At 27.2% G+C, this 22107-nt stretch overlaps 2 protein-coding genes across 2 annotated transcripts; one reads left to right on the forward strand and one right to left on the reverse strand.

Moving 5' to 3' along the window:
• Positions 1-333: 333 nt before the first annotated feature.
• On the forward strand, positions 334-11405 carry LOC149511003 (disease resistance protein RPV1-like). The gene is made up of 8 exons (XM_089756366.1): positions 334-719; positions 1183-1259; positions 6924-7401; positions 8358-9468; positions 9561-9836; positions 9955-10869; positions 10956-11020; positions 11087-11405. Exons 1-8 carry the CDS (start codon positions 334-336, stop codon positions 11403-11405), a joined length of 3627 nt encoding a protein of 1208 aa, XP_089612492.1.
• Positions 11406-12829: 1424 nt separating this feature from the next.
• On the reverse strand, positions 12830-15152 carry LOC149511004 (core-2/I-branching beta-1,6-N-acetylglucosaminyltransferase family protein). The gene is given in 8 exon segments (XM_089756367.1): positions 12830-12888; positions 12946-13054; positions 14010-14105; positions 14107-14211; positions 14510-14649; positions 14744-14801; positions 14803-14919; positions 15036-15152. Coding segments are annotated over 8 exon segments (801 nt in total).
• Positions 15153-22107: the final 6955 nt, after the last annotated feature.

Genomic DNA, 22107 nt, shown 5'->3' on the forward strand with positions numbered 1-22107 from the left:
CTATAAGAGATTCATCTGGTCTCGATTTGGTTAAATGGCTTGCAGGAAAACCTGAACGGAAAAGAATGTGGGGTAATGATCATTTCTTGATTTCAGGGAGGATTGCTCGAGATTTCAGGAGACAATCAAACAGGAAGTCTGATTAGGGTAGCAACTTCAGGTTCCTGACAGAATATGAGAACATGTCAATGTTAACAATTGAATCAGGATCCTGGAAAAATGACTTTGCTGTACCATACCCCACATACTTCTATCCTTCAACAGATAATGATGTTTTTCAATGGCAGAAACTCATGAGAATCCAAAACCTGCCTTTCTTATTCTCTTTTGCTGATGGCCAAGATCCAGATAGAAAGGCTAAACGAAGATGAGATTGTCAGCCAATGCCAGCCTTCAAACAACTTATGCAATTTACTAGACTGTGGTTCCATTGGGCATAAATGCGATGATCCAATTAATCTGATGAAGCTGCTTCAAAGCTCAGTGTTCTGCTTGGAGCCTCCAGGGGATTCATTGACAAGAAGGTCAGCTTTTGATTCCATTTGGCTGGTTGTATTCATTGACCACCTGAATGGAAATAGATGGTCACTATTTTTTTCCCGGGTAATTCTCACAGAGCTGCCACCATTTGTGCTAGCCTTGAGCCAGCAATGTGGAGTCATTTTTAGGTTCCAATGGTCAATGTACACCAGGAGGATGAAAAAGGACAAAATCCTATTGTAAGCCTGATTCAAAACAAATGCATTTAGGTGGTCTGTATTAAACTTAAATATGATAATTTAAGTGTTTATATCATATTTATTTTATATTAAATATGTGTAAAATATAAAAATTATATTATCATAATTTGTTATGAGTCAAAAATAAAATACACTGCTTATGAGTCAAACATAAAATGCACTTTTTATTTTGATCAAACTCATAATTTTTTTTAAAATTTTAAATCATATTATTTTTATATAATTTTTATATTATAGTATCGTATTATATATAAAATTATTTAACATAATTAAACCCAATTCAAAATAAAGGAAAGTGTATAACACAATCTCCAGCCCCCCAAAGTTGATTGTTTGTAGCATTCCCCAAAGGGACGAGAAAGTATTTTTGCGAATGAGGACAATCTGAAAGACGAATAAAGTTCAATTTCCGAATACAAAAATCCCTTGGCATGTGCCAAAGAGTACTCCAAGAAGCCGGCAGGGATCTGTTTGTTCAGGTATCGATCGCGGTCGCCTTGGGCCCTTCGACATCTACATGTTTGCATTGGGACTGATTATGAGTCTATTTTCTCTCGAGCGGTGGCCTGCCAGAAGAAAAGGTCAATAGCTAATTTTTAATCTTGTTTGTAAAATTAAAAATTATATTACTAATATATCAAATAATGAACTCTTATTCTTAGGTGATTAAACTTTAATCTTGTAGGATATTGTTACTTCTTTGATTAAAGTGAAATATTTTCTCTATTCATGGATATAGACTTTTATTTATGAATAATACGTTCTTTTATGTGCCTGATATCTTTACTTTGAGTTTAATTAGCTGCATTATGTTGATCTTTTTGGACCCAAATATTTTAATAAGCGCAAAATACAATAGGTCATCTTCAAATTAATACTCATTTACAACCAATATATATCCATTCCATTATACTAATTTTAATGGTAATTAAAAATCATTATATCCATTCCATTATACTAATTTTAACGGTAATTAAAAATCATACTCGAATACCATTATTATAGCGATGGATTTTGTTGTTTTATAAGCATTAATTGTCAATGGATTCTGAATTTAATTAGGTAAAAAAATAATTAAAAAGTAAAATGTGAGAAGATTGGATTAAAAATCTTGGTAGAGTTGCACAGCTTCCCTCTTATTTGAGCTCCATTCCTGCTTACTAAATACCATGTTTTGAATAAAATTTTTATTTAGAATAAAAATTTTATAGTAAAATATTGAATTTTTAGTTTCATTGAGTATAAATAAAATCTTAAGAATCTCATTTAAATTATAAATAAGTAACAACTTGGTTTTGTTTGACATTATTCTCATATTGCCTGTTATCAGCGTAGTCCTATGTTAGTTGAAATTGTATCTCAAATTTTATATCAGCCTCATCTGGCTTGAAAATTTACTTGAGTAGCTATTCACGCTGCTTCTAATTTTTAATTGTGAACAAGAAAATCGAGTAATTATCCTATAGACTCCACTATGTAAGATCATTACTCAATTAAAAAGATCCTAAAGTTGTTTTCAATTTCCGTCCCTCCAATGAATTTCTTTGATCTGTCCAATCATTTAGTGATTTTGAGATAACATCTTCTAAGGGAGTTTTGTAGAAAGGGTAACAGTCCAAAAATAAAATATAATAAATGAGAATAGTATAACAATTAGGTCACTTTTACTTTTTGCCGTGTTTTTTGTAAAAAAAAAAGAATGAAATTGAAAAAGCAAAAAATAAAATTTGAATAGAAAACTTCAAAACAAATAACAAAAAGCAAAATCATTTATCAGACAAAACTTGATTTTTCACAATGATTTTATCATATAATACAGACACCATAGAACATAAATTTGGAATTTAAATGCCCAAAGTTTCTAAAAAACTTGATAATTTTTTCATCTCAACAAACAAATTTGTTCATAAAAAATAGTATAAACATGAGTTATTCAACAGACTTAACTATAAGATCCCAAAATTCTATATTTTTATATACATTGAAAATGCATTTCGATTACTTTACTATATATATAATGATTTAAGTTAAATTAATAAAATCCGAAGGATGAGAGCAGGTTGAATTAAAAAGATATTATTGAAGTCTACATCACTATGCACCCACTACAGCTCCAAGTCATTTCCCATTAATTTACATTCCGCCTATGAATTTTTTGGACCAGACAATGATTTATTGAAGCATTTTCTTGGAGGTTCCTAGTGATAGTAACGCTCCCAATAAAAAATACATTAATTTGAATAGTAAGGATTAGTAATGACCCTTATATTTTAATTCTCAAATGGATGTACTAAATTTCCAAAAACCATTTTCTCCATCGCCAAAACCATTTTAACTATAAGATCCCAAAATTCTCCATTTTTTTTGTTTGACTTTCCATGGTTGCCAAAGGTTTCTCTGAAGCATCTTCTTCTGGCTTCAAATGGAAGCATGACGTCTTTCTAAGTTTCAGAGGGGGTGGAAGACACTTGGTTTTTGACAATTCAGTTCAAGTTTGATCGAGTTTTAAAATTTAAATTTAAGTTCGATTTGAGATAAAAATTAAACTACTCAAACTCGTTTAATTAGGTTCATTTAACAAATAAAAAAAGAGTTCAATTCTCATACTCAACTTTAAGCTTGATTATTTGTCTTGAAATTAAATTCATATATATATATATATATATATATATATATAAGGAGAAATAATAAATTTTTAATTAAAATAATAAAAACATATATTAAAATATAAAATCTAGATTATGCTTGTGAACTACTCGGGTTATATTAAAAGGTTTGAATTCGATTTGTTCGATGAATTAAATTGTTCAAGCTCGAACTCAACTCGATAATTGTGGAGTTAAATTTAACTTTTATCTGAATTGAATTTAAATCATTTATAAATACTAATATATAATTTACACCCTTAAATCATAAGGCATGCTCTTTTTATTGTCTTTTTAAAGTGACTTTTATGTCATTTATTTGAGAAAGAAGAAATCAAAAGTAATCTCAATACTCAATCAAATGAAAAACCTGACCCAAAACTAAATGCTATTGCATTTATCTATTTGATTTATTTTCTATTTTCCGTTTCTTGTATTGTAGGGTTTAAATCTCAAAGTCGTAATTAACTAAAATCAGCAGAATATTATCATCTGAATCAGGGAAGTAGGAGTAGGAATTACACGACATTATCAACTCAGAGATAAAACTGTTTTAAAATAAATATTCGGCAATTTAAAGATAATAAAAGTTTTTTTTTCAATTTTAAGGACTGTAATTTTCATGTTTAAACTACGACGGAAACCTAAATTCTTCTATTGTTCTTAAGAGCCTTGACATGTCTTTCTCTTTATGAATAGTGATGGATTCAAAATTTCTTTTTTGTCTAGTTTTAATATATATATATATAATTATTAAAGGATTTATCAACTTTGTCAATGTAAAATGTGTTTAAAATTTTTTTTTTGAGTGTTCAAGAAATTTCTTTTAATTTTTTTTAACTTTTAAAGATGTTCATCGATATCCTACCTCAAAACATGGATCGCCTTTGGTTTATGAAGTTCCTCATTGTCTCTAAAGGTATGTGTTGGGAATAGTAACTCAAATCTCATAAGAGATTTATTAAATATTGCTTGATATACAACAAAATTTGCAAAAGAAGAATTCTAAGAAAAAAGACATTCTTAATAAGCAAATTTGACTTGTAGAAGAAGAATTCTAAAAGGAAAGAGATTATTAATTGGCAAGTTTGTATACTTATAAATAGGTAAAGTCTCTATAAGGTTAAGTATGACAAAAAAATATAAAAGAGTTATAAGGTTTTTGTAAGATAGACACCCCATAGGAGTATTGGGGATTTACGTCATATAAATGAGTGTGTTTGAATGTTTGGGAGTGGACTAAAGGAGACTAAGATGGTCCACATAGGTATCATGTATGGGTGCATATGTGAATGTGTTTGGTTGTGTTTAAAGGGTGTACATGGGTTTTTATTTGTTCAGGTTGAAAATACTCCATATAGGACTAAAGGAGATTAAAAGGGTCTATGAGTATTGATTGTTGAGTGGTTAATATATTTTTATGTATGTTTATAATTTTTTATAACTAGTGGATCTTGTTTTTCATCTATGGACATAGGCCAGTTGGACCAAACCATGTTAAATTATTATCTCTTGTGTGTTTGATTCATTATTTGATTTCGTTTCTGCTGGTATGAGTGGATTGAAACTTTTTAGCTTAACAAGTGGTATTAGAGCTATTGTAATCCCTAATAGTATGAACTCTGAGTAGCTTTTGGAAGCCATGGTCTCCATGGAGAGGCAACAAAATTCTTAATAATTGCCTTGATCAGCTCTGATGGAAGGTGGAACAGGGCTTTCGTTAGGTCGAACAAGGCCTAGAAGCTTTGGGTGGTTAACAAAGACAAAGGAAAAAGAATCATTCGTGCTCAATCCAAATATAAAATGTGCTTGATCTCATATTATAGTGACGGATTAAAAAGACAACAAAATTTTAAAAGGTAACGTACAATAAATTTAAATTCTCAAATAAATGATATAAAAGTCATTTTAAAAAGACAAAAAAGGTAAAAATAAAAGTCACTTTTATATATTTTATAAGTAGACATTCCTTAAAAAATTTTCTAAATTTATTATTATTCATACAATTATTTTTAAAATGTAACATCCAGTAAATTTAAAATCGAATTTCAACACTTACATCTTTACAATTTATTTGACATTAATTATTCTCATATTGTCTATTATCAGCGTGGTACCATATCAGTTGAACTTGTATCTCAAATTTGAAATAAGCCTCATTTGGCATGAACATTTATTGGAGTAGCTCTTGACTATGTTTCTGGTTTCTTTTTCAAACAATTGAGGACCAAGACCTATCATTCTAATTTGTAATTGTGAATGATAAAATTTAATAATTATCCTATAGTCTCCACTATGTAAGATCACTACTCAATTAAAAAAAAATCTTTAAGTTGTTTTCAATTTCCGTCCCTCCAATGAATTTCTTTGATATGTTCAAATCATTTGGTGATTTTGGGATAAAATTTAATATTAGATGTCAATAGCGAATAAAATTTTCTTAATTTATGTTCAAAATAAAAAAAATAACAACTTGATATTGTTTGACATTATTCTCACATTACCTGCTACAGGTTGGTCTCATATTAGTTGAAATTGAGTCTCAAATTTGAAATCCACCTCATCTAGCATAAAAAGTTTTTTGTAATTATGAACGACCTATAGACTCCACTATGTAAGATCATTACTCAATTAAAAAAACTTAAAGTTGTTTTCAATTTCCATCCCTCCAATAAATTTCATTGATCTGTCCAAGTTATTCGGTGATTTTGGAATAACATTTTCTAGGGAGTTTCGTAGAAAAAGTAACAATCCAAAAATAAAATATAATAAATTAAAATCGTATAACAATTAGGTTGCTTTTATTTTTTGTTGTGTTATTTGCAAAAACAAAAAAAAAAAAGAATGAAATTGATAAAACAAAAAACAAAATTTGAATAGAAAATTCAAAACAAAAAACAAAATTTAAAAAAAAAACAAAAAGCAAAACCGTTTATCAAAAGAAGCATGATTTTTCACAATGATTTTACTATATAATACGGACACCATGGAGCATAGATTTACAATTCGATTGTCCAATGTTTCTAAGAAACCTTGATAAGCCTTTCATCTTAACAAACAAGTTTGTTCCTAAAGAATAGTACAAATATGAGTTATTCAACAGATTTAAATAAAAGATCCCAAATTCTATATTTTTATATACTTTGTGAAAGCATTTCAATCACTTTACTATATAAATATTGATTTAAGTTAAATTAATAAAATGCGAAGGACGAGAGCAGGTTGAATTAGTAAGATATTATATGTTTGAAGTGTACATCACAATGCACCTGGTACTCCTCCAAGTCATTTCCCATTAATTTCCATTCTGCCTATGAATTTCTTGGATCAGACAATGACTTAATGAAACTTTTTCTTGGAGGGTTCCCAGAGATAGTAACTTTCCTAATAAGAAAGATAAATTAATTTGAATAGTAACGATTAGTAATGACCCTTATATATTGTGGTTTTCAGATGGATGTACCAAGTTTCCAACAACCATATTCTCCATTGCAACAATTTGTTCGACTTTCCATGGCTGCCAAAGGTTTCTCTGAAGCATCTTCTTCTGGGTTCAAATGGAACTATGATGTCTTTCTAAGTTTCAGAGGGAAAGACACTCGGAAGAGCTTCATTGGTCATCTCTATGAAGCTTTGGTTAGAGGTGGAGTGGTTACCTTCAGAGATGATAATGAACTTCCCAGGGGAAAAGACATCTCCTCAGAACTCCTCAGAACAATCGAAGAATCAAAACTTTCTATAGTTGTTTTCTCTAAAAACTATACTTCTTCTAGTTGGTGTCTTGATGAGCTTGTCAAGATTATTGAGTGCAAAAACATAACAGGCCAGGTTGTTATTCCAGTCTTCTACGATGTTGATCCATCTGATGTCCGGAAACAGATTGGAAGTTATGCAGAAGCTTTTGCTAAACACGAAGAACGGTTTAAAGACAATATGGAAATGATCAAAAAGTGGAGAGAAGCTCTTACAGAAGCTGGAAATTTATCGGGTTGGGACCTTCGAAACATGGCAAACGGGTAATATTTAATTTTTAAGAATAATCATCTAAAAAATTCTAAGATACATATATTTATATATATATATATATGTACATCTTCATTTCTGAATAACAAGAAAATTAAATGAAATAACTAATTTTAATTGTTAGTTAGTGCTAGAAAGGTCATGTTTGGTGTATAGTTTGATTGATAGGATAAGATAACAATAATTTTATATTATGTTTATTTTGTATCTAAAGAATTTAATAGGATTACAAGAAGGATTAATCATTATCTTGATATAGGATAATTTAATCCTTCCAATGTAGAGGGGAATATTTTTAATTCATATTATTGAACTCACATATCCTATTATACTCTTAAAAATTATATCAATAATTTAAATTATACAAACTTTGAGAAAAGATGATTTTGACCAATAAATAAATTATTCTATTATAATCCTTGTACACATCAAACACTAGATAGTATAGCATTATTTAATCTAATCCTTTTTATAATATCATCTTATTCTATCATATCATAATCTTATGTATCAAACATATCCTTAATTATTATATGTGCCTAATTTTAAATTATTGTAGTCAATTTATATCTTAGTATAATTTTTTTTTTATGTTTGATGATTTAAACCTTAATATTAAGAGTGGAAATTCTACCCAAACTATATATTCTTGAAAAAATGTATATTTTATTTTTGTCAATTTTATGATATTATCATAATATCATAAGAATCTATTACGTATAATTATTAAAGTATAATTAACCAATCATAATTTAGTATTGTGAAGTTTTCATAAAAAAATTATATAAAGTCCATACTTTTAATAGGTAGACCCTTACATAATTCTTTTATTATGATCCATTAATTGTAGTATTATAATAAAGAGAATTGTAAAAATTAAATGGTGTTAATTGATAATTAAAATTTTTTATGTTTTTCTTGTGTTCTTTCATCACTAATAATTTTATAGGTATGAATCGAAATTCATCCAAAAGATAGTCAAAGATGTCATCAGAAAATTAAACCGTAATATTCGCAATGGCTTGCACGTCACCACTTACCCAGTAGCTCTAAAATTACGTGTCAAAAGGGTGATGAGATTATTAGAAATTGGATCAGAAGAAGTTGGCATAGTAGGCATCTACGGAATGAGCGGGATAGGTAAGACCACCATCGCAAAAGCTGTCTACAACATGGTTTGTGAAGGATATGAAGGATGCAGTTTCCTTTCAAACATTAACGATGACTCGCAGCAACCAAATGGTCTTGCTAGGATGCAAGAGCAGCTCCTTTCTGATATCTTGAATTGGAAAAAATTCAAGATAGATAATATTGACAGGGGTGTCAATTTAATCAAGGAGAGGCTTTGTTGTAGAAGAGTTTTTATAGTTCTTGATGACTTGGATGAGTTAGCACAATGGAGACCATTAGTTGGTGTTCGGAAGTGGTTCGGTCGAGGAAGTAGGATTCTTTTCACAACTAGAGATGAGCATTTGCTGACTGAATTAGAGGTGGATGAAAGATATAAGGTTGAACAATTGAATCATGAGGAATCAATTCAGCTTTTAAGTTGGTATGCATTTAGGAGGCCTGCTCCAGAAAAAGATTACTTCAAACTTTCCAATAGTTTGGTGGAGCATGCTCGAGGACTCCCCTTAGCTCTTGAAATTTGGGGTTCTTATTTGTTTAAAAGAAGTCAACCGGAATGGGAAAGTTTTGTGGGAAAATTACGAAAGGCACCTCACCAACAAATTCAGAAGAAGCTTAGGATAAGCTTTGACACACTAGATGATGATCTTTTGGAAGCCATATTTCTTGATATTGCATGTTTCTATGTTGGGATGGATAAAGATTATGCGATGACAATACTAGATGGTTGTGGATTCTTTCCAGAGATTGGTATGAAAGTTCTTCTTGAAAGGTCTCTTATAGCACTTAACCCATTTAATGAGCTAGAAATGCATAACCTACTCCGAGACATGGGAAGAGAGATTGTTCTTGAAGTATCACCATCTCACCCAGGATGTCGCAGCAGGCTTTGGTTTCACCAGGATGTAATAAATGTATTAACGAAACACATGGTAAAAAGTTAAATGCATTTCGTAAATAAATCTAAAAATGTACTATATGCTATACTTAACTAGAATTAATAATATTCTTTATTTGTATTTAGGGGACGAAAGCTGTGGAAGGTCTCAGCTTAGGTGTGCCAGCACTAGAAGCTGATCTTATAAGCACCAAAGCATTTGCAAAGATGATCAATTTAAGATTGCTGAAAATCGATTCTGTACATTTCACCGGTTCCTATGAAAAAATTTCAAAAGAATTAAGATGGCTCTGTTGGCGTCGATGTCCACTAATGGTTTTACCGCCCAATCTTTATCTAGACAACTTGGTTGTTCTTGACATGCAATACAGTAGTATCAAAAAAGTTTGGAAGGATACAAAAGTAATTAAAATCATTCTCACAATGCTATGTTTTTTCTTTTTATTTTGATATTCTAGATTTTTTTTTCCTTAGCGCATATTATGGATTTACTGTAATTTTCTTTTTCTTATTTTAACAGGCTCTTCACAAGCTTAAAATACTAGATCTGAGCTATTCGGTGTACCTTGGAGAGACACCAAACTTTGCAAAACTCTCAAGCCTACAAAGACTTGAAATTGAAGGTTGCACAGGTTTAGTTGAGGTTGATCACTCTATTGGACATCTGGAAAAACTTGAATTCTTGAATTTGGCAGAGTGCAATAACATAAGTGAACTTCCAGACAGCATTTGCAACTTAAGGTCTCTTCAGACAATGAACCTCAATGGCTGCTCAAAACTTTGTAGTTTGCCAGAGCATTTGGGTAAATTGGAAGCTTTGAGAAAGCTTGTTTTAAGTGGATCAGCTATTACAGAGTTGCCTACTTCGATCGGACTTTTGAAGAACCTTGAACATTTATCTTTGGCTGGACGGAGAGAAGAGTTACCTGTGAAGTCTTGTTTCACTTCCTTTTCCTCATGGATCTCACCAAAACGCAGTGTGGGTTCTTCTTCTTTAGTACTACCAGCAACGTTCTCTCACTTAAGCTCATTAAGAGAGCTTCATCTTTGTGACCTCAACTTGTCTGACCATGAAATTTCCATTGACTCTGGGAGTATCGGTTGTTTGCTGGTTTTGAATTTAGGGGGAAACAAATTCTGTAACCTACCAGCAGGAATCAGCAACCATCCATGGTTAAAGAGACTTCTATTGAATAACTGCAAAAACCTTCGATCCCTTACAGAGCTTCCTAAGAATTTAGAAAGGTTGGAAGCAAAGCAATGCACATCAATTGAGAGATACCCAAACTTATCAAACATAGGTGATTATTATGTTTATGATATCCAAATTAGTAATTGTCGCGAAGTAGTTGACCTTCAGTGGTGGGATTTTCGCTCATTTCATGGAAAAAAAACTTTTATCTGGAATATTGGACCACATCCTAACCAGCCAGAGGTCTTTCTCTATCTCTCTCAATATACATATAATATATATTATCATAAATGATAATGTTCATAACTATTAGTGTTTCTTTGAAACAGAAGTGTTTGTATTCCAAGTGGAAGTATCTGGAAGCTTACTTCCCAGCAAGAGAGGTGCCTGCTTGGTTCGACTATAAAGAAATTTGATCTTCAATACTGTTTTGTATGCCTTCAATCTCGATTGGTTTAAGTCGAGCTATGATTGTGTGCGCTATCTATTCGGTCAATGAAGAATCTAATGACGAAGGCACTTCTGCAACTTTCCTTACCATATCTTTTAAGAATAAAACAAAGGGCTGTGAGACTTCTGATAGGTCACGTTCCCTTGATGGGAATATATATCAAGATCATACGTGGCTGAGTTATATGACACCTAGTATATTTGTTACGTATACAAAGTCTGAAGAAGGAGATGAAATTGAAGTTTTAATTGTGCCCCGAGATGGAATTCTTGTGAAGGAATGTGGTATTCATCTACCAATTGGTCATGGTACCTGGCGCCTTGTCTAAGGCAACCAAACAGCTAAAATCGAACTATTTCTATGTTGGAGAAGAACAACGAAGTTCATTGAGCAAGAAGAGCAATAACCTAAAAGATTAATTAGCCTAAAAGTTCATTGAGTTTTTGTTTGATTATTTTGTTTTTACTTGCTTAATTAAGTATTTAGTCTAGCGGTTGTATCCAAGTCAGATTAATAGCAATGAATTTGAAAATTCATACTTTTTTCTTTATGTTTTCATTCTAGATACTGATAAGTTATTATTATGTATGAAATTATGCTTATGGACATATTTTTCTTTTAAAAAATAACCACTATGTATTAGTTTATAATTTTTAAAACAATTATCAAATAAAATAGAACTCAAATAAAATTAATTTTAAAAGGTAATACTTGATGCAAAAATATAATTATATGCACCCCATGTGAAATTGAAATTTTATAAAAAAAAAAATTCACTTAATTTTTCTCCATGATTATAACAAGAAATATATAATTATATGGGTTAGTTTTTTATTTAGTTATTGATTTTCTTCCATCAAATTCATAATTCAAGTCCTTGGAAGGTACCTTTTATTTTAAAGGACAAAACTTAAGTTAAGTTCTATATGTGAAGTTTGTAAAGTTTCTTTTAAAAATGATTTAATAAAAATTTTAATAAAAAATCTAAATCGATAAATTAATAAAGTTCAATGTGAATATCAATAATATGTAAAAATAATTATTAAAAATATTATTTAAAATTCAAATTTGATTAATACTTATTCAACGGTAAAAATTTTATCAAAATTTTTATTAAAAATATCTATCTAAAAATATATATCAAAATTTATTTAAATTTTTTAAATTTTACAATCTTGATTTATGTAACGAATTCTTTTAATTTATTGATTTTGATTTTCGATTTTAATTTTTATTTAATTATTTGTAACAAAAAAACTTCATGAATTTCGTCTAAAAATTTTTATTTAAAATATTCAAGCTTGCCACTAATAATCAATGACCATATAGCATTCACGAGATCTTTTATTGCTTTTAATCTCTTCCATATAGCAATAATTTTGTGGCTGCCAACATTTCATATAGTTTTTTATTAAAACTTTTAAGTTTTCATTAAAAAAAATGAAATATTCATTAATAAAATCAACAATTATAAATTAAAAAAATATTGGAATATTGCCAGTAAAAAAGTAAAAATTTATTAAATAATATTATAATTATATTTTCATTTATATAATTACATATCCATTCATAAACTTAAAATTAATTTAAATAATTAAAAGTGTCAAACATGACATTAAAATAATGTGAATTGAAATGACTCAAAAGTCAAGCCCATATATAACATCCAAATCCGAAAATATCCGCAATGAAAAAATTATTTTAACTTTTTGCGACAAAAAATTACCCGACGCAAACCCGCCGGCGATGCCGTTAAATTTGACGCAACTCGACGCTTCTTCCATTGACCCCGTTTCCATATCCCCCTTTCTCTAACAAACAAAAGCACCCGTCAAACTTTTTTTTTTTTAAGTTAAAATAATAAAAACCGAAGGACAAGAACAGGTTTTCCTCCAAGCCATTTCCCATTAATTTCCATTCCGCTAATGAATTTCTTGGATCAGACAATGATTTAATGAACCTTTTTGTTGGTGGTTCCTAGTCATAGTAACGCTCCCCAAAAAATAAATGCATTAATGTGAATAGCAACGATTAATAATGATTCTTATAGTGTAATTTTCAGATCGATGTATAAATAAAGTTAACATATATATATATATAGTAAGCAAATCAATTAAAATAAAAAAATTAAATGAAAAAAATAAAAAAATAAAAAAAAATATTCTTCAATGAATTAATTATGATTATTTTTAATAAATTTATTTATCAACATGAATTATATGTGTAATTGTTTTCACAACAATAAAAAAAACAAACCCTATATAATTTTCTTATTTTGATGCAAACTATTAAATTTTGATATCATTATATTTGTATTTTTGTTTGAGGTGAAAATTATACTTTATGTCTTAATATGAGTATAGTTATAAAAAAGAGTGCAATAATAAAAAAATTATTTAAATTGAAATTTATAAAAAAAATTACTACTGGTATTTAATGAATCACTTGGAACATTTTTTAAATTAAAATTTTATTAAAGTTATTTTCGTAAATTACTTTTAACACTTTTTGAGTTTAATTATAAAAAAGTCTAATAATAGAAATAAAATTCATTTAAATTAAATTTTATAAAAAATTTAATAAGAATATTTTAATTAATCACTTTTAACTCTTTTGAAATTAAAATTTTAAAATTTAAGTAATTTAATTTTACATAAACTCTATTTTTAATTTTAATTTTTTAAAAAATTAAACTTAAATAAATTTAAAAAGTTATATATTTAAGAATTGATTTGTTAATTTAAAAACTTCTAAGAATATTTAGATCGATCACTTTTAACACTTTTGGAGTTCATATTTTTATATATAAATAATATTTGAACTATGATTATTGAAATTAAGAATCTAGTAGTATATCGATAGAACACACGGCTATTGGCACCAATTGGCAAATTTTTTGTAGTAGTATTTGAATGACTTTAGTTAATGTTACCTTAATTTGATGTTTGATGACATTTTTTGAAGGTAAAGAATTCCAAGTCTATCCCTTCACAGGAGCATTAGCAAAGGCTTTATCTCTTTCCCATTTCCCATTTCAGCTCTTTAATCTCTTTCACAACTTGCTTTTCATCGACCATTATTGCTGGTTTTGGGATGAAATAATTCCTATGAATATTCCAGCGCAACTCCCATATCTGTTTGCAGAGCTCAAGAAAATGTAATAAATAAAAAAAGAAACCTTAAGATATACTGATTATTATCATTATTTATATTGGGAATTGAGAGGTTTCAACTAAGCTTTTTAAATAAAATAAAAAGCATGCATCAATTATTAAATTAAATATTTAATTGTATTTTTTTTATATAAAAGAGGTCAGATAAGAGAATGGATTATATATGTTAGGATTTGAATTTTAGACCAATTGGATGCCACATTGTAGGGTGGCTGAGTTAAACTTTGAGTTAAATTTAGCAATGAATTTAATATCTTACCCGATGGTATATGTCTTCGACTGCTGATAGCCCTGAATCACAATGATCTCCTAATTTCTTTTTGGCTAGCATATTGACCTTTTTCAAGAGCTTCTTCTTCATGGCCATGTTATTGGTTCCACGACGCATTCGAAAACAAAAGATCTGGGTCAAATTTTAGCCGTCCCTTAAGGCCCCCCCAAGCAGGAAAAAAGATAACAGAACCAATTAACCAATTAAGTCTAGGATTCATCCTTCCATGGATATTAATATTCTCTTCTGTCTTGATAACTCTTTCCTTATACGCACTGTTTTGCAAAAGTGAGCCTGTCTAGGTCTCGTTTTAGAGAAGCCACTTTCTTCCCATTATCGGTTCACCTACTTCTGAAACACTTCTGTTTATATTCTAAACGGTGTAATTGGGAAAATGCCTGGCGTTCATCCAACCGTTCATAATGTCCAAAAAGACTAGGTCACTTGTTTTTAGTTTCTAACAAATTTTGCAGAAATTAAGATTTAATAAAAAAAAAAAAAAACTATGGCATACTTTAATTATAGTTTCACTTAGTTTTTCTTGCCTCATCCTTCTTGTTCTTGAATCATTATAAGCGACATATACATTAAGAACTGAACTCAAAACATAAATATCTATGATTTCATTCATATAGTAACCCTTAAAAAGTAACATTTAAATGCAACAGGTCTAAATTTTAAAATTGCAGCGTTGCAATCTCTCTTTTTTTTCTTTTTTATCTCATTTTGCGACTTTAGATAATGTGAATATATATCTCAAAGTTTACATCATAATATTGGTAGCCATGCACACGTCACGTGAGTTCAACTCAAAGTAACAAGGGTACATACAATCAGATTTTAGTAGAGACCTTTAAGTCATAATGCTCCTCTTGTAAAAAAAAAAAAAAAAGGAAATCCTAGCCATATTTGCTTTTAATTGTTTGAATTGTTATAATGCAATTGAATTGATATAATTAAGCCTCTTCTTTGTGATTCAAAATAAGTCTTTATCCATGTTTGTCATCAGCCTCATAACCATATCACTATATTTTATTTTAAATTATCAGATTTACTTATGCTTCAAGCTAACTATAAATCAATTCAAACCCGCCAACAATTCTTTTATCAATTCCTTTTGAGTTATTCATTTATCAAAATTGTTCAATGCAACATGAAATATACGAGCAAAATAATCACATAACTAATAAAACGAAATGATTTATCAATTTCTAATTCCAATTAACAATTATCATGTTTATCTCACTACCTATGGAGTAGGAATCATTGCAGTTTCATTTTTTTTAAACAAAGATCATAAGCCTATATACAAATTTGACAATATTAAATTGAGAAAAATACCTATATGTATAATTTTATGTGTATGAAATAGATGAATATAACATTGTCCATAAACAAATTATATAAAAAATGTGTTTTGTAGCTCGACAACATCTATTTCAACGAAAGGTTTTAGATTAATTTTTGGTACAAAGAAATGCCCAAACTTAGGAGCTAAGATAAGGGGAATTGCACCAGACGAATGAAATTTCGAATTAATTAATAGAGCTCTTATTATGTAACTTCTTGTTTTAGGCAAGAAAATGTGCCTAAACGTTATTTTATAACTTTGGGCTTGATCAAAATATAAGGCTCAACCTTGTCTTGGTCTTCTATTATTATTATTTTTTTAATATTAAAGCCCAGTCCAAGCCTTACTGAAGTTGATCTAATGACAGCTCTACAAGTGGCAAAACAAAAGTTGGACCCATTGAGTTAAATTGCGTTATATTGTTTGAATTGCTCTCGATCAAAATTTAATTTTTAGCGATTTTTGATATACGAAAAAAATTAAAAAAATTTTGTTTACTTTACTCTAAAAAAAGTCACTTTAGTAATTTTGATAATAGAATTCAAAAATTCTATTGTCTGTGATAATTTTTCAAACATTATTTAGGTTTTATTTAGTTTTTTTACACGTTAGCTATAAGATAAAATATACTCCTTTTAATTTCATCTTAAATTTCAAACCTAATACTTTCAAGATAAAATCTTAAACTTAAAGAATTCGGAGGATCCCTTACTTTTATTAGTTCAAGATTAATTTTTTATTTTAAAATAATATTAATTATTTGAAGTTAAATGTGTGTGTGTGCATATATATATATAAATTTATGTATTAAGATGTAAAATTCATCATTTTTAAAATTTTCATTTTAAGACATTTTGTAGAAAAATTTATTTAACTATTCAATTTAATTTAGTAAAAAAAAGCTAAATTGATATATTTTAGTAGATTTTCTTCTAAACAAATCTAAATTTCATTTTTTTATTGAGTTATTGATTTTTATTTCTTTTCTAAAGCAAATTCCAAGGAAAATAAAAGGCAAGGCCTAATTGAATGAAAATTGTCTTTCAATGATATATTTAATTTTTAAAACAATAAAAATTATTTGAATTTAAGTGTATATATTTTTTAATTATGTATAAAGATAAAAATATATATAAAGTACAATATTAATTAGAAAAAGAAAAGTAGTCTTCTAAGGGGCTAATTACTTGACACTCATCAAGCAATTTTTGAAATTTTATAAAATTTTTAAAATTTTTCAATAAAATATTTTTTGAAAATTATTTTTATTAAATTTAAATTTTTTTGTGTACTTTTTAACACAAAATCTTCTCTATCTAGACGCAGAAACTTTTTTACTTTCTTTTCTTTAAAATTTGCCTTTATTTTTAATTAATATAAAAATTTATTGAACATCCAATCATAATATGACAAATGTCATCAAATTGAATGTCATTTTTGAATAGTAATAGATTTGGAGACTACTTTTTTTATTTACTAGTAAGAGGATCCTAGATTCTACCCAGTACATCCCTCTTTAGACTAGCTCAAATAGGTTTATTTATGTTGGGTCTAACGAATTTATAAAAAGTTACCTTTTCATAATTTTTCAATGGATTCAAACTTAAGTAACAAGGGGACAACATTTTTTTTTTTTTTTTTGCCACTTGAACTAACCATCCATTGATAGATATGAAAATTACTTTAAATAATAATAATAATAATAATAAGATTTATTAAAATTTAGAATAAAAATTAATTGAAGGGTTATTAAGTAGCATGTGTCATGCAATGGAAGCTTCAATTGAACAATTATTTATGTTACAATTAGGGGATAATTTTTATATTATGTTGTAGATTTTACAATATCTAAAATAACAATATATGTAAATATTGCTTAACACTAATGGAGTTCGAATTTTAGAGATTTAAGATAATGTCTAGTCTAGTAATTAGTAGCTTTTACCTTTTATGGAAAATTAGAATTTCAAATTTAAAAGATTAACCTCTATATATGATTGACGATGATGAGATTTTGTTTGAATGATAAAAGTAAGGGTTTAAAATTTATAAATTTTAAGTTCAAATCATACCACGTATCCATTTAATTTAATTCTATATTGATTTTACTTATTAATTTATTTTTGTACATTGAATGGGTATAGTTTAATGGGGAAAGAAAGAGGAGATCTTGGTTTTGAAATCAATATTTCTATGTTTTGTTAAAAATTCTTTAATCACTAAATCAAGAAGTTGAGGACAAAGTATTATGTAATATATTATTTAAAATCAAACAACATATTGCACACGCTTAGTAATAAAAATGTTAATGTTTATGTAATTAGATAAAATATATCAGGGAGGAATTATCTTATATTAGCATAAAACTTTTTAGTTTTATACTTTTTTTTTAATTATTGATTTCAATATATTTAAGGGATAAGAGATACATGTGAAAAGAAAAAAGAAAAAAATTTAATTTCATACCTTAAATTTATTGAAATCAATTATTAAAAAATTTATATAATTTTTTTTCGTGTAACTTAATTCTTTCCCATATATATAAAATTGGTGGTCTATGCTTTATAAATTATAAACAATAATAACCTAGATATGTAGTGACATCATGTTTTTAGCATCTTAAACTAAAACTTTTAAATTAAATAAATATTTTTCCTAAGAAAAAAAAAGAATATTTTTCAACAATATGCATTTTAAGATAAGAAAAATATACATGTATTAATCCTTTTTGTAAAAATTCAAAAATATAAAAAAACTTAAATTTGTATTGTACTATAATTAACATTGATACATATATAGATCCCAATAAAAATATATAATACAATTATATATTAAGAGTTGAGTATGAATGATTAAAGAAGTAAAGAAGAAGCCAAAATATTTTTTTTATAAACTTGGATCTTAATTTAATTAATTCATACAAATATATTTAAGAAATTATATTCAACATATTTAGAGTTCAAATCTCAATATCTATAATCATTTTCTTTTATCTTTAAACTGTGAATTGCTTCATAAATATATATTCTTTATATTTGGTAACAAACACAATATTCTTTTGCTACAACTTTTAATGATTCTTCTTTGTTTCTTCTTCCCTCATAACCTCCAAAAGTGAAGTTGTTTAGATGAGGTTCATGAAGTTTTTTATTAAAAACAATTTAATAAAAATTAAAATTTAAAATCATAATTGATGAATTAAAAGATTTTATTATATAGATTAAGTTTGTACATTTTTAAAAAAATTATAAAATTTAATATATTTTTTAAATAGGTTTTTTCAGTAAAAATCTTAACAAAAATTTCATTGTTGAATAAGTACTCATCAAATTTAAATTATAAATGATATTTTTAATTTTTTATATATATTATTGAATTTTTTATTAAACTCTATTAATTGATTAATTTTTATTAAATTATTTTTAATAAAAAATTTCATAAACTTTATCTTAATATCTTCCTTAATAATTTCCCCCCTTTAATATTATCTAGCCACTGACATCTTCTCTTTTGTTCTTTCTTCTAACAAAGTAACGATATAAGAAAAGTTTGAGGTCCACATAATGTAACTTTACCACCGTCCAAGTTGCCTTTGGCTCTTTAATATATAGTCAAAAGAAACTTTCAAAATGGAAAATAGCGCTGCCTTTTTCATTGAAGATAATATTGAAGTCTACATCACTATGCACCTACTACTCTTCCCAGTCATTTCCCATTAATTTCCATTCCGCATATGAATTTCTTGGATCACACAAAATGATTTAATGAACCATTTTCTTGATGGATTCCTAGTTATAGTAACGCTTCCCCCTAAAAAAATACATTAATGTGAAGTTTCCAAAAGCCATTTTTCTTTGTAGTAACGATTAGTAATTATCTTTATAGCGCAAATTTCAGATCGATGTACAAATAAAGTTTCCAAAAGCCATTTTTCTTCATTACATTTTTTGTTGACTTTCTATGGCTGCCAAAGGTTTCTCTGAAGCATCTTATTTGATTTTTTAAATTTCTTTTTTAAATGAAATTCCAAGGAAAATAAAAGGCAAGGCCAAATTGAATGAAAATTATCTATCAATGATATCTTTAATTTTTAAAACAATATAAATTATTTAAATTTAAGTGCATATATTTCCTTATTTATGTATAAAGATATAACTATATATAAAGTACAACGTTAATTAAAAAAAAAAAGGAGTCTTCTAAATGGCTAATTACTTGACACTCATCAAGCAATTATTAATATTTTATAATGTTTTGTAATTTTTTCATAAAAATATTTTTTGAAAAAAAATTTTATTAATTTTTAAATTTTTTTTTGTAATTTTTTACCCAAAAACTTCTTTATTTAGAAGGTTATAGAAGCTTTTTACTTCCTTTTTGTTTTCAATTTTAAACAACTTAGTTTTAAATTTATTTTTAATTAATATAAAAAATTATTAAACATCCAATCATTTGATGACATTTAATACCCTTATAAATAGTAAGACATTTGTAAACTACTTTTTTTTTATTTAGGAGTAAGTGGTTCTTCGATTCTACCCAGTACATCCCTATTAGTTTAAATAGGATTATTTATGTTTGACCTAGCAAATTCACAAGAAATTATTTTTTCATAGCCTTCCAATGGATTCAAACCTAGGTAACAGAGAGAACACTTTTTTTTTTTGCCACTTGAACTAACTATCTGTCGATAGATTTAAAAACTGCTTTAAATAATAATAATAGATTTATTAAAATTTAAAACAAAAAATAATTGAAGGGTAATTATGAAGCAACATGTGTCATACAACGGAAACTTCCATTGAACAATTATTTAATGTTACAAATAGGGAATAACTTTTATATTATGATATAGATTTTAGAATATGTAAAATAACAATATATGTAAATATTGCCCAACATTAATGGAATTCAAATTTTAGAGATTTAAGATAGTGTCGAGTCTAGTAATTAGTAACTTTTACCCTTTAGGGAAAATCAAAATTTAAAATTTAAAAGATTATCCTCTATAAAAGGTTGATAATGATGAGCTCTTGTTTTAATATTAAAAGTAAGATTTTAAAATTTATAAATTTTAAGTTCAAATTGCATCACATATTAATTTAATTTAATTCTATATTGGTTTTGCTTATTAATTTATTTTTGTACGTAGGGCATAATTTATAAGGGAAGAAAGAGGAGATCATAGTTTCGAAAGTAAGATTTCTATATTATTCCAAAATCTCTTTAATCACTAAATCAAAAAGCCGAAGATAAAATATTATACAATATAATTTTTAAATTCAAACAAAATATACACACTTACTAATGTTAATGTTTATGTAATCAAATAATATATATAAGGAAGAATCAATTTACACTAGAGTAAAACTTTTTAGTTTTACATTTTTTTTTCTAACAATTGATTTCAATATATCTAAAGGATGAGAGACACAAGAAAAAAAAAGATTTAATCTCATCCCTTAAATCTATTGAAATGAATGATTAAAAAAATATAAAAATAAAATTAACGGAAATTAATCCTTTCCTCTATATATATATATATATAATTGGTGGTCTATGCTTTATAAATTATAAACCAATAACAAACTAGGTATGTAGTGACACCATGTTTTTAACATCTTAAACTAAAACTTTTTAATTAATTGAATATATTTCCCAAAAAAAAGAGAATATTTTTCAACCATATGCATTTTAAGATAAGAAAAATATAAATATATATATATCCTTTTAATAAAAATTCAAAAATATAAAAAACTTAAATTTGTGTTTACTAGACCATGTAATGTACAATAATTAATAGGGGTGAGCAAAAGTCGGTTTGAATCGACTAGACCGATTGAAATTGAGTGAATTCAGTTCAATCGATTCGATTTATTCTGTTTCAGTTATAATCGATTTTTTAAATCGGTTAAATTAGTCAATTCGATCGATTTTCAGTTTTTAAAATTGATAACCGAACTGATCAAATTAACCAACTTTCCAATAAGTAAAAGTAAAAAAAAATTGAGATAAATATTTTTATTGATTTTTTTCTTGTAAAATATTGTTGAAATTATTAAATTCTTTAGTCATTTAGTTTAAATAATACTTGAGTTTGAATTTTATTGAATCGTATTTGTGGTTAAATAATTATTTATAATAGGAAAAAAATGATAAAAAAATAAGTTATTTAACCGAACCGAACCGATTTTGGTCGGTTCAATTATGGTCGGTTATTTAATAATATTCGGTC

This window comes from Durio zibethinus, chromosome 27 (assembly GCF_047325235.1).
Source record: "Durio zibethinus cultivar Kanyao isolate XHJ-2024 chromosome 27, ASM4732523v1, whole genome shotgun sequence".
Classification (NCBI taxonomy): Eukaryota; Viridiplantae; Streptophyta; class Magnoliopsida; order Malvales; family Malvaceae; genus Durio; species Durio zibethinus.